Raw genomic sequence first — 12,199 nt, 5'->3', positions numbered from 1 at the left:
AACAGGTGTGCTGTGTGTGTTCTGGTGGATGATAAATGGAGCGATGCGATGGGCCAACTTATCAAACTTCCCAGCAGACAGGCGAAAGTACTCGTGGTGCTTCTCCTCATCTAACAGCCGCATCTTTAGCACACACGTGTGGAACACTCCTTCACTAGCTCTACCTTCGTTCAGTGCTCGCACATCCCACGTTCTTCTTTTCTTCAGGCGTTTCAGGGTTCTTTGGTGGTTGTGTCCTACTTTCAGGCTCGACGTGCCGCCCCCAGTTCGTGGGGCAGAGTATCACAGTTAATCCATAGTGCACAGGCGCTAACCTTAACGCGCATTCAGGACAACAGAAATTGGAGTATGCTTCGTGTAAGCTTCAAAAATGACGCACGCCTTCCACACAAATGTGACGGAGGAGCATATCACAGCCTTTAGGCTTACAGTCTCACTATCGAACACACACATTCCTTGCACACTCTGTGTGTGTGTGAGAGGATGGTTTTGGTCCTCCCATGTATTTAACATGTGGGTGTGTCTAACCTGTCAAAGCATTTGCAGGGCAAATATCTATTTCTCTGTGTGTGGTGGCCTAGTACAGCTAATGTTTGCTGAAAGTTTTTTATTAATTACAGGTTCCGTAAGTGGTTTGGTTTTTTGTGTGTGTGTGTGTAAGAGTAGGTCATAACGGTCGTTCCATTCTTGTGGCATATGCGTCTCCTAATCTAAACATTGCCATAATCCCATGGATTTTATTGGATTTCACATTCGGTGTAACTTCAGAGGAGAGGTGTCTGTCAATCTGCCAATATGGGCTCCAGCGACAATATAAGGTATACAATGCTGTATAACTTTCAGCTGGCTGTTGTACAACACGGCAGTTGTGTTCTAATGGCACACTGCACTAGGCATACCGGGTTATTACTCCGGCATCATGCTTGCTAAAGAAGGGATTGCGTTGTATTTCCGTTTCGGTAATACTGCGTAACCTGGAGGTCATTGACTTGGTGGACTTGTGCTCCTTCAGCAAGCTGATTAGCATTCTGTTGCCCCTTCTTATGTAGAGTATGTGTTATTTATTGAGGCAATGTTACAATGTAGCTCTTGAAATGTTGATGTTGCTGTTGTAACGTGTCCGCACTTTGGTAGAATGATGTGTTTGTGTCCCCTATGTGAGACGAAAGGACTACCTTCTTGGTTGATGCAGTCTTTTATCATTGGTCAGGCTGACATTCTGTTGCCCCTGCATTGGTACAGCAATAGTGCCCCCTATGCTAGGTGTTGGTGTTGTGGATGCCCTTTGCTGGTAGGCTGGTTTCTGTGGTAGTCCATGGCTGGAGGTACATACACTCAATCACTGAGGAGATTGACATTCTGTGCCCCTGCATTGATGGACCAATGTGTCCTAGTGTCCAACTTCAGATTTTCCTTGCATTACATCTGATTTGTAATGGCCCCTTGTATCTTTTTACCGGCCCCGGAAATTTACTTTTACATAAAACTGTTAATTTATTACATTGTAATTTCTGTTAGTAGCCTCAAACGCTTAGCTTCAACAAGGTATTATCAGAGGTGAACTGAAATGACTCATGACTGTGATGGGCAGAAAAACTGACAACTGAGCCATGAACTTCCCCATCCTGCTCTTTCACTTGCCCCGGGCCAGTGTTTATGTTGGACCCTGTGTCCCCATGCTAGATGCAAGTTGTGCTTCCCCTTTGCTGGACAGACTGGGTTTCTGTGCTGGTCTGATGCTGGGCTCCACAGAGTCCATCATTGGGGCAGACTGGCTCAGGTGGAAGATGCTGATTGGGTGCGACAGAGCCACTGGGCAGAAAAAAAGCACATCCCTCCCCTGTGACTCCTGACCGGCAGCCAACACACACGTGTGTATGTGTGCTACAAGTCAGACAGACACACACACACACACACACACACACACACACACACACACACACACACACACACACACACACACCAGTGTGTGCATGCTGAGTTACCAGCAGACTTTTTCCCAAGCACACATTCTCCTTCTTTCGCCATGGTTGATGTCATCATTATTAGCCTAGGCCTATAAGCTGACTTTCCCATTCACTGTTAGCTTTTGGCATGTGATGTGTTGGGATTTCCTTCACCATGTGTGTGTGTGTGTGTGTGTGATGAATTATGCACGCATGTTAAAAGCATCCAGTGACATCTGCCAGTATCCATTTGGTTTGCTTACGGAGATACTCTTGAGGTCTGGCAGCTTGTCCAGAGGTTGACAAACAGCGCTGGGACCTCAGTGTTGGCTGGGTGCTGACCATATGCATCCAGGCTTCTAACTGTATACACTGGTCTTCACTGTAGACACGTCTGTAAGGTGAGAGTTGGTCTCGTCTGTCAGCCCAGTGGATTGTGGTCTAGAGGATATTGTTGGAGACTCTTGCATACATTTCCATTACATTTATTCGTTTGGCTTGCACTTTTATCCAACGCGTATTGCAGTGAGTACTGATATACTGATTAAACCTGGGTCTTTTGGTCAGCTTTTGCTCTTGAGGATTTGCTCTAACGTTTGCTCTGAATGAGGATCTTCGCAAGCCTGAAGAGCACTTGTCATAAGTCGTGTTTTTTTTTTTTTTTTTTTTGTCGTCGTATCTGAGGGAGTCTTTGTGTCTGAGGTGCTTTCGAGTCGATTCTTCATTGCGCTCCTGCTCTGTAGTTATGTAACAGCTCTTTAAAATGTTCCCCAGGCCTGTGCTGATCACTGTGTGCCGTGTTTGTGTTTGCGCTCCTTCAGGAATCTGGGGAAGAATGGCCTGTCCAGCAGCAGCATCCTGCTGGACAAGTGTCCCCCTCCCCGAGTGCCCTCGGCACCCTACCCTCCGCTGCCAAAGGACAAGCTCAACCCCCCCACCCCCAGTATTTACGTGAGTATAGCCACCTCAGACACGCGCGTGGACACACGCACGCACGCACGCACACACGCACGCGCACACACACACACACGCACGCACGCGCGCGCACACACACACCTTAGTCACACGCGCACACAGTCACGCGCACACACTCTCATGTATCTTTCTGTTAATGAATCCTCTCATGGTGATGTTGGTTAGACCTGTTCAGTAAACTCACGCTTAATGATAAATATGTGCATAGGACACACACACACACACTTTAAACATGAATCTCTTTTACTTCGAACATCTGCAGATCAGTAAAACAAAATAAGTTGGTTTGTAGGGGAATGGCCCTTTTAACACGAGTACACCAAATGTGCCACATTTCCAGGATAGTGTACTCCGTAAACTCCCTGTTCTGAGTGCATGTTTGTTTATAAACCAAGCTCCCCTCCCTCTCTACTTACAGTCAATGAATAACTCCAGCTAGCTTTCTCACCAGTTAAATGTGCTTAGCAACTTTAAAACTCCCTCTTCTGTATTTGGGTGCATCGGCCCAACCCCCCATTCCCTTTGCTGTATTGATGTAAGCGCAACAGCGCCCCCAACAGGCACAGTCTTACCTCTAGCAATCCTGTCAAGAGGCTGCAGGATTAGTGTTGGGTCGATACAGTAGCGTTAAGTGTAGGTGAAGTGTGGCGTGGATTGGTGTGTTTTAGACAGCTACAGCCTTAATATGCAAGATTCATTTTTCTCATGCGTCTGTCTGTCTGTGTCTGTGTGCGTGTGCATGTGTGTGCGCGCGTGCGTGCGCGTGTGTGTGTGTGCGTGTCTGTGTGTGTGTGTGTGTGTGTGTGTGTGTGCGTGTGCGTGCGTGCGTCTGGGTGTGTGTGTGTGTGTGTGTGTGTGTGTGTGTGTGTGTGTGTGTGTGTGTGTGTGTGTGTGTGTGCGTGTGCGTGCGTGCGTCTGGGTGTGTGTGTGCGTGCGTCTGGGTGTGTGTCTCTACAGCTGGAAAATAAGAGGGATGCTTTCTTCCCACCACTGCACCAATTCTGCACCAACCCTACCAACCCAGTCACGGTCATACGGGGCCTAGCAGGGGCTCTCAAACTTGGTAAGTCTGCCTGTGTGTGTGTGTGTGTGTGTGTGTGTGTGTGTGTGTGCGTGCGTGCGTGCGTGTGTGTGTGCGCGTGCGTGCGGTATATGGTTAACGTGTGTGTGTGTACCAGCACTACAGAGATATTTTAGATGAACCATCAATTAGCATGTCTTTCTCACCCATACAAACATTGACACTCATGCTGTTGCTGAAGCTTTAGCAATGAGAAACGCTTGTCGGTGTGATCTATTCAGTAAGTGAGAGTCTCGCTTAGCTGGAAAGCTTTGGAGAATCTTTTAAAGCGCAGACCGTCGTAGTTCCTAGTGGATGTGAGGTTTGGCGCTGCGCAAGTGTGTGCTTGCTGGCATGCTGTGTGTGTGTGTGTGTGCGTGAGCTTTGCTCTGTATGTGCGTGCTTTTTCTCTGCTGTGCTGTGCGCATTCCCGTGTGTTTGTGTGTGTGTGTGTGTGTGTGTGTTTATCTGAAAGAGAGAGAGCTATGTGGAGATGTACAGTGTGACAACAGCACCACCTGTAAGCAGATGATGTTACTGCAGCAGGCTGAAACTGGAGGAGAGGTTCAGTGTAGAGACTGTCTGGCCTGTTTCAGTCTCAGACTATCGTCCACCACAACGCTGCTCTCAGACCACCAGTCCACCTCACCGGTGCAGGTCCACTCTGATATCCTTCCATTATACTTACTAATGCTGCAGCAGGTTAGCTGAGCGAATTGACAGTTGATCCATTTTGACAGTTGGAATATTGGTAATGCTGTAAGAATTTAACTAGACTTTGAAGTTTGTCTACCTCAGGTGTTTCAAGGTTGTGCTTGTAGTGGGTATTGTTCTGGTCAACTCTGAATTTTGAAGAGAATGTGCAACAGGATTCTGCCTCACTGCAGAGCTAGCCATAACCTGGTTATGGTTTTATGCATCATAGTGGCACCTAATGACCTAGCGATTACACAGGTAGAATGACACATGATTAAAAGTCTGGGGCTATATAACTGGGGGGAAATAATGCCTGGTCTATAATTTCATATCTAAATGTCAAGGTACTTGGCCGTCCTATAGTACCTTCACGGCCCCTTAAAGGCCAAGTAGTGTTCCTGCCTGTGTTGCCCTGTGCCTGTGGAGCAGGTCTCTGCAGCTTAACATTCATCTGCCCCCAGGGAGTTCTCCTAGGTTATACCGTGGCCAGGGCAGCGGGTTCTGCTGTTTTAAAACAGATAAATAATGAATGAATAAATAAATGTGTGTGTGTGGGTAGGTGGGCTGGCCATGGACAAATTAGAAAAAATTCCCTAGTTTCATATTTTCTTCCACCTCCTCCATTTAGTCTTATTTTCCAGTGCTTTCTGGCTATACATTTAAATTCCATGGTCTGCTGTTGCACCAATTCATAGCTGAATTCACAGTAATGGAAGTGGCCTTTCATTCTCTACCCCCCCCCCCCCCCTTCTTCTTCTCCCTCTCCCGCCTTCAGATCTGGGTCTGTTCTCCACAAAGACGCTGGTAGAGGCCAACCCAGAGCACCTGGTGGAGGTGCGGACACAGCTGTCCCAGCCCACGGATGAGAACTGGGACCCCACGGGCACACGCAAGATGTGGCGCTGCGAGAGCAGCCGCTCGCACACCACCATCGCCAAGTATGCCCAGTACCAGGCCTCGTCCTTCCAGGAGTCACTACGGGTCAGTGGAATCATGTGCTCAACTCTAAACACTATATTTCTCTCACTTAGAGCATGTGCCTCTATTAAATTCATACATGAGATTGAGTGGAACTCCTAATTTAAGTACTATTGTTTGTATTGTTTATACAGAGCTAGTTTTGGCACGTTTGAGATATTGCAAGTTAGTTGTGTGTGTGTGTGTGTGTGTGTGTGTGGGAGGAGGGTATGCTTGCTTTTGTTCTGTTTTTCATGCTATTTTGGTTAAGTGTAAATTTAATTTCTTGATTGGAAGCACCGTGAAGGTGTGATTCTCAGGCCATCTGTCTCATGTGGTACAATGGTGTTACAACTTCTTATTTTGAAGCCTCATCTTAGCTTCTACTCCGAAGAGATAAAATCTGAACCATCTCATGCCTTTTTTTCTAGGACTAATATGGGGTGGGTTAGTTTGACTCTCAGCTGGCTTGGGTTTGCGCCTGTGCCAGTGTCTCTAATATATGTGTGTGTGTGTGTGTGTGTTTCAGGAGGAGAATGAGAAGAAAGGCCAGAAGGACCACTCGGACACAGAGTCTGCCTCCACAGAGAAGTACGCTCCTATTTGCGCTCACAATGAAGCAGGTCTTATCTCAGCCTTAGTAAAGGGTTATTGACTGGATTTTTAAAATGGTGCATAGTCCCTAAGAACCATCACTGCCCCAGACCCATTTCCAGAACCATTCAACCCTATGGGCTGGCTGTTAAAAAAAAAAGATGGACACATGAATAAGCCATTTTGATCTGTGTAAATAGCTAGTGGCATTCTGATTAAGTAGATGTAATTATTTGACATTTAAAGCAACACCAAAGAACTTTCCCTCTGTCGCAGGCACGCTATTTGTTTATCCAGCACCGGCTTATGCAAATAACGATGTCCACAGACAGGATACAATATGTTGCACGATTTATGAAAGTATGATGTATTGCGACATCAGATGCAAGTCAAATTTGTAGTTTCTTATGTCTCATTCCATCGAACTACAGATCCGCTACCCGATCTGGCAAACTTACATAGTGCGGTTATAGCCGATAGAGGGCCGCAAAGCTATTGCAGAAGTGCTGTTCACCCTGTTACAAGTTGATGAACCACTGAAACGATTTTGGAAACATTATTTTAAGGTACAAAAAACTCTTTGGTGTTGCTTTAACTTTTTTCCTTTTCTGCCCATACATTTCCGTCAGTTATATGTGAATCAAAGGTCATATATATGGCCATGTGTAACGTTCCTAAGTCTCATGGTTGACTCGTTGTCTCCCTGCAGTATGATGAGGCGACGGAAAGGCCCCTTCAAGTACATCAAGTTTGGGACCAACATCGACCTGTCGGATGAAAAGAAGTAAGTGTCTGTGTGTGGCTGTTCGGTTCAGTTCTCGCTTGTCTTGTCAGCATCGAACCATCATCATAGCTCTCTATTGTTGTCAGAATCGCTCTCCAAATTGAGCAGTTTGGGCTCAATGCAAATAATTACATGGATGTGAGGGAAGGGCCTCACAAATTACTTTGTGTGTGTGTGTGTGGTGTACTCTCAGTCTTTATTCATGGCTGATGTAGACTTGTTAATTTGTGGACTTCATGAAGATATGAGCTAAAGGATGGAAATTAGAGATACTGTTGCAGCGCACCCCAAAATAAAGCTAGCTAACTCAGGAATCCTAGCATTGCCACAGCCTAAATGCAACATGCATGCCGTCACTACCAGGCCTTTGACTAGCCGTAGACCAGAAACTACCATGTGTGTTACCTTAGTGGATGTTAACCTTTTGACCCTTGTTCAGGTGGAAGCCCCAGCTGGCGGAGCTGAGTAAGCTGCCGGCGTTTGCCAGAGTGGTGTCAGCTGGGAACCTGCTCAGCCATGTGGGCCACACCATCCTGGGCATGAACACCGTACAGCTCTACATGAAGGTGCCCGGCAGCAGGACGCCAGGTGAACACGGCTGGACACGACACACACACACACACACACACAGTCTCCCTCATACTATTCTCAGACGGACACTCACACGCGCACACACTCTTGGACACACTGACTGACTCTGTCAGCACTGTACACACGAATGTTTTAGCATGTAGGTGTGTCTGACAGTTTGTCATCTGAGAATGCGTTGCGGACAAGCCAAACACTAACAGTGCTGGCGGGTCCTAAGTGGTTTTACATGTACACACAGCATAGTACCCACGGCCACTTAGCTAATCTGCAAATGAGTGTTATCTGGTGGAGGTCAAACAGTTGGTGTTGACTCCCACACTTTAGCACTTTCTCCGTCTCTCTCTCACACACACACACACACACACACACACACACACACACACACACACACACACACACACACACACATATATACACACACAATTAGTATGAGTCATAAAATGCCCGAAGTAACCTTTAATAGCCACTTAACTGATGTTGATATGAATAACAAAATGCTAATTACATAATGTGTCTGTAAAGGCTGACCGGTAGAGGTGCCGCTGACTGCTTGTTTCCCACCCGCACTGACGTCGAGTTTCACTGATTTGCATTTGGCTCGCTCCTCTTTTCCAGGGCATCAAGAAAACAACAACTTCTGTTCGGTGAACATCAACATCGGCCCAGGGGACTGTGAATGGTTTGCTGTGCCCGAGCCATACTGGGGGGTCATGAACGAGTTCTGTGAAAAGTAAGACAACTCGAGATGTAGCTGTGCTGTGTTGTGGTGTGGTGCAAGGCTGAGACATGCACACTTGCAGTCTTTGCTACTGTGTTCTTGTATGCACTTGAACTGTACACGTTGTGTCAGCCGTCAGGCAAGTGATGACTTGTAAATCTTGATTTATTATGGAGTCATCCTCCTGTGTTGGTCACTTTTGAAATGTCACTGTTGTCCATGAAAACATGAAATGAGTTTGACTAGAAAACAACAACAATTAACGGGAAATCGTCATTTATATAAAATAATAATTTAATTCATGAAAAAAAAAACCCATTTAATAACATTATTTAATAAAACACAACAGGAACAATATAAACTTCCTCATGGGCTCGTGGTGGCCTAACCTGGAGGACCTGTATGAAGCCAACGTGCCCGTGTACCGCTTCATCCAGCGGCCGGGAGACCTGGTATGGCTCAACACGGGCACCGTGCACTGGGTGCAGGCCATCGGCTGGTGCAACAACATCGCCTGGAACGTTGGGCCCCTGACTGGTAAGGCTGGCGTCAATCTGCGCCCACCGCCTAAGGCAGAGAATTCTCCCCTAGACCATGCATAGAGCTAGAACAAAAGGTTCTTAAAGGGACACCAGGCAACGTTTTCGTGTTAATTAATCATCTTCGTAAGTCGGTATATGGTTAAATGACTCATTACGGGGCGAATGAAGGCTCTCTCGCCCGCCCCTACTGCCTGTAGGAAGAATATCCCACTTGCAAGTTCGGTGTATCCTACCCGCCGACCGAAGCAGGATCAGTTTACAGCACAGAGGCAGGCTAACGAAACGATAGAGATTGTTGCAAACATGTGTATAATGGCAGAGCCAGCGAAGAAGCAGCGAAAACCCTTGACGGAAGATGCAAAGAAAAGGAAAAGAGCTTCAGACCGAGCGAGGGGGAGTTTCGTAGAGAAAAAGCATCAGGCTTGCCTGGTGTCCCTTTAAATCTATGTGGAATTTTTGCCATCCGAAGACACTGGCAAGATGTAATGCCCAGACACAAAGGACAACTACAAAGAGAAAGTCATTACAGAACTGAGCGAGGTCAAAACATTGTAGGAGGAACACTCTAACAGCAGGGGTGTCAAAAATCTGAAATGCACCTGTATTCATTCTTCCTAAAATGTATTTTATAATTAGACAGCTCTTTTGTTGTTGGGATGTGTTAGAATTCTATTATGCGTGTGTGTGCATGTGCAGATTGTGATTTCCTTTTGAAGGTTGAGTTCCTTTTATTTGGTCAAGGCTGGTTGAACTCCTTTTAAAATTGCACCCTAGCAGACAGCTTTTATTTTATTTTGTGCAGATGCCTACCTCACCTTGTCCTTCCCTTTGTTTGTTTTTCTGACTAAGCTACTCTTAAAATGTCTCTCTCCTTCTCTCCTCTCATCCCTTCTTCCATACAGCATACATGTATAAGCTGGCAGTGGAGCGATACGAGTGGAACAAACTGCAGTGTGTCAAATCCATCGTTCCCATGGTTCACCTGTCCTGGAACATGGCCAGGAACATCAAAGTGTCCGACCACAAGCTCTTTGAGATGATCAAGTGAGTCCACACCAGACCAGGAGCTACTGGCAGTGTCCATATGTGCACTGTAGTGGGCAGCCGTGGCCCACTGGTTAGCACTCTGGACTTGTAACCGGAGGGTTGCCGGTTCGAGCCCTGACCAGTGGGCCGCGGCTGAAGTGCCCTTGAGCAAGGCACCGAACCCCTCACTGCTCCCTGAGCGCCGCCGTTGTAGCAGGCAGCTCACTGCGCTGGGATTAGTGTGTGCTTCACCTCACTGTGTGTTAACTGTGTGCTGTTTGTGTTTCACTAATTCACCGATTGGGTTAAATGCAGAGACCAAATTTCCCTCACGGGATCAAAAAAGTATATATACTTATACTGTATGGCTCAGACCGTACACCCGAGGCTGGGACTTGAGATTTGATAAAGATGGATAGAGATGGGATTTGATAATCGCTATTAGGTGGTCCGTTCGGTGAAAAGGGGGCCTATGCACATAGGAATACGTGGAAATTTCATTTATATTAGGACTTGATATTGATATTTTACAACATGGAAGTACAGCTTCAGTTCACTTCAGTTGAGTTGCTAATCAAACTCTCATATTGCAGCTGTTGATGAGTACATACATGTTAATGAATGCTTGATCTGTGTGTGTGTGTGTGTGTGCGCGCGGTTGCATAGGTACTGCTTGTTCCGGACGCTGAAGCAGTGTCAGATGCTGAAGGAGGCGCTGATGACTGCTGGCAAGGAGCTGGTGTGGCACGGGAGGACCAAGGACGAGATCGCACACTACTGCAGCATCTGCGAGGTGCATACACACACAGCCCTCTCTTCACCCCACTCATCCCTCCATCTCTGTCTGAAACACTCTCCTTCTCTTACACGTCTCCCTTCTGTCTTTCTCTCTTTGCATTCTGCCCCATTATCTCTCCATCTTGCTGCCTTACCCCTCTGTCATCTGTCTATGGTCACTCGTTCATTGTTGCCTCACCCTACATATCTCACCATCTTTGTGTTGCTTGCTTGGTCTTTTTCGTCGGTTTTCTACTGCAGGATCTGTGAGGTAGATACTCTCTCTGTCTTTTTCTCTCCCTCTTCCTTCTTCCTTCCTTTGGTCCCTCCCGTCTGTCCACTGTCTCTCATTCTAGCCTCTCTCTCTCTTTCTTTCTCTCTCTCTGATCTCTCCATGCTGGTGTTTGTTTTTCTCTCTCTTCATCTGTTCTTTGATTATTCTGTCTGGTCCACTTTTACTTTCAATCACTTTCCCTCCCTTGTGCTTTCTAGATATTCTTCAATACGATCAGTCACTGTCACTTGTTTAAATTGTGAAAATAAATCACCCTTGTTGTTCTTAAGGCTGTCAAACCACAATAATGCACCATCATGCTCTTGGTAATTATTACGAAATACAGCAAACACTGCCTCAGGCTTCTCCGCTTAGGACCTGTATAGTCCGTATATGGATTAGTCAAAGGCGCTCGTAGAGGTTCCCCATCATTGCATGCCATCATGATTATATTCGATCAGATTCTAACTGCCTCTAACTTGCCCCCACCTCATTTTTTTTATTATTATTTGGTTAGTTTTCAGCAAACCAAATCAAATAGCTACTGATGTAGATGTGGGTATGTCAAGTGTTTGTGAAAAACTTCTAACTCCATAGTAGATGCATTCAAAGTTCGTCCACTGAACATGATGAGCATGATGGTGCACCATAGACCACTTTCTTTCACTGTACCACCATTAATCTTGGTCCACTTTGGCAGGTGGAGGTGTTTGATCTGCTGTTTGTGACCAGCGAGAGCAACTCCCGGAAGACGTACGTGGTGCACTGCCAGGACTGCGCACGCAAGGCCAGCACCAACCTTGACAACTTTGTGGTTCTGGAGCAGCACAGGATGGACGACCTGATGCAGATCTACGACCAGTTCACATTAGTAAGTCACACACTTCATGACCAGGGCGCAGTAGTAAAAGTCACACACTGCACGTCCATTTCACATTAGTAAGTCACACCCTGCACGACCAGTTCACATTAGTAAGTCACACGATTCACGACCAGTTCACATTAGTATGTCACACGCTGCACGGCCGGTTCACATTAGTAAGTCAGTTTTTATCGGACGGCCACACACAGATTCTGACAGCCTCGGTATCCATCTTGACTCTCCAGTGATTAACGAAACGATAGGAACAGTGGCATAAACATTTCCATGGCAACAACGATCTCTACCAATCAAAGGCTTTGCTTTTATTGGCCTTTACACGTTTAGGATTTTGAGTAGTGTAGTTCTTTTCCGTTAAATCGCGAATAAAACATTTTTT

General features: G+C 46.4%; 1 protein-coding gene across 4 annotated transcripts in view; it reads left to right on the top strand.

Moving 5' to 3' along the window:
- The window catches only part of kdm6a (lysine (K)-specific demethylase 6A), an 82,604-nt gene that overhangs the window by 68,305 nt on the left and 2,100 nt on the right, over positions 1-12,199 (top strand). For all 4 annotated transcript variants that reach the window (XM_076263312.1, XM_076263313.1, XM_076263311.1 and 1 more), the window contains 11 exons: positions 2,768-2,897; positions 3,879-3,984; positions 5,453-5,658; positions 6,164-6,225; positions 6,938-7,012; positions 7,452-7,600; positions 8,219-8,333; positions 8,671-8,858; positions 9,766-9,907; positions 10,556-10,682; positions 11,641-11,811. In XM_076263312.1, the coding sequence (XP_076119427.1) occupies positions 2,768-2,897; positions 3,879-3,984; positions 5,453-5,658; positions 6,164-6,225; positions 6,938-7,012; positions 7,452-7,600; positions 8,219-8,333; positions 8,671-8,858; positions 9,766-9,907; positions 10,556-10,682; positions 11,641-11,811 (1,471 nt within the window). The remainder of the gene's footprint in view (positions 1-2,767; positions 2,898-3,878; positions 3,985-5,452; positions 5,659-6,163; positions 6,226-6,937; positions 7,013-7,451; positions 7,601-8,218; positions 8,334-8,670; positions 8,859-9,765; positions 9,908-10,555; positions 10,683-11,640; positions 11,812-12,199) is intronic.

This window comes from Alosa pseudoharengus, unplaced genomic scaffold, assembly GCF_046254945.1.
Source record: "Alosa pseudoharengus isolate Yale_2024_CS ecotype anadromous, Long Island Sound unplaced genomic scaffold, YU_APseudo_1.1 YU_APseudo_1.1_scf_3, whole genome shotgun sequence".
NCBI classification, from domain to species: domain Eukaryota; kingdom Metazoa; phylum Chordata; class Actinopteri; order Clupeiformes; family Clupeidae; genus Alosa; species Alosa pseudoharengus.
This window is presented reverse-complemented; position numbering and strand designations above follow the sequence as displayed.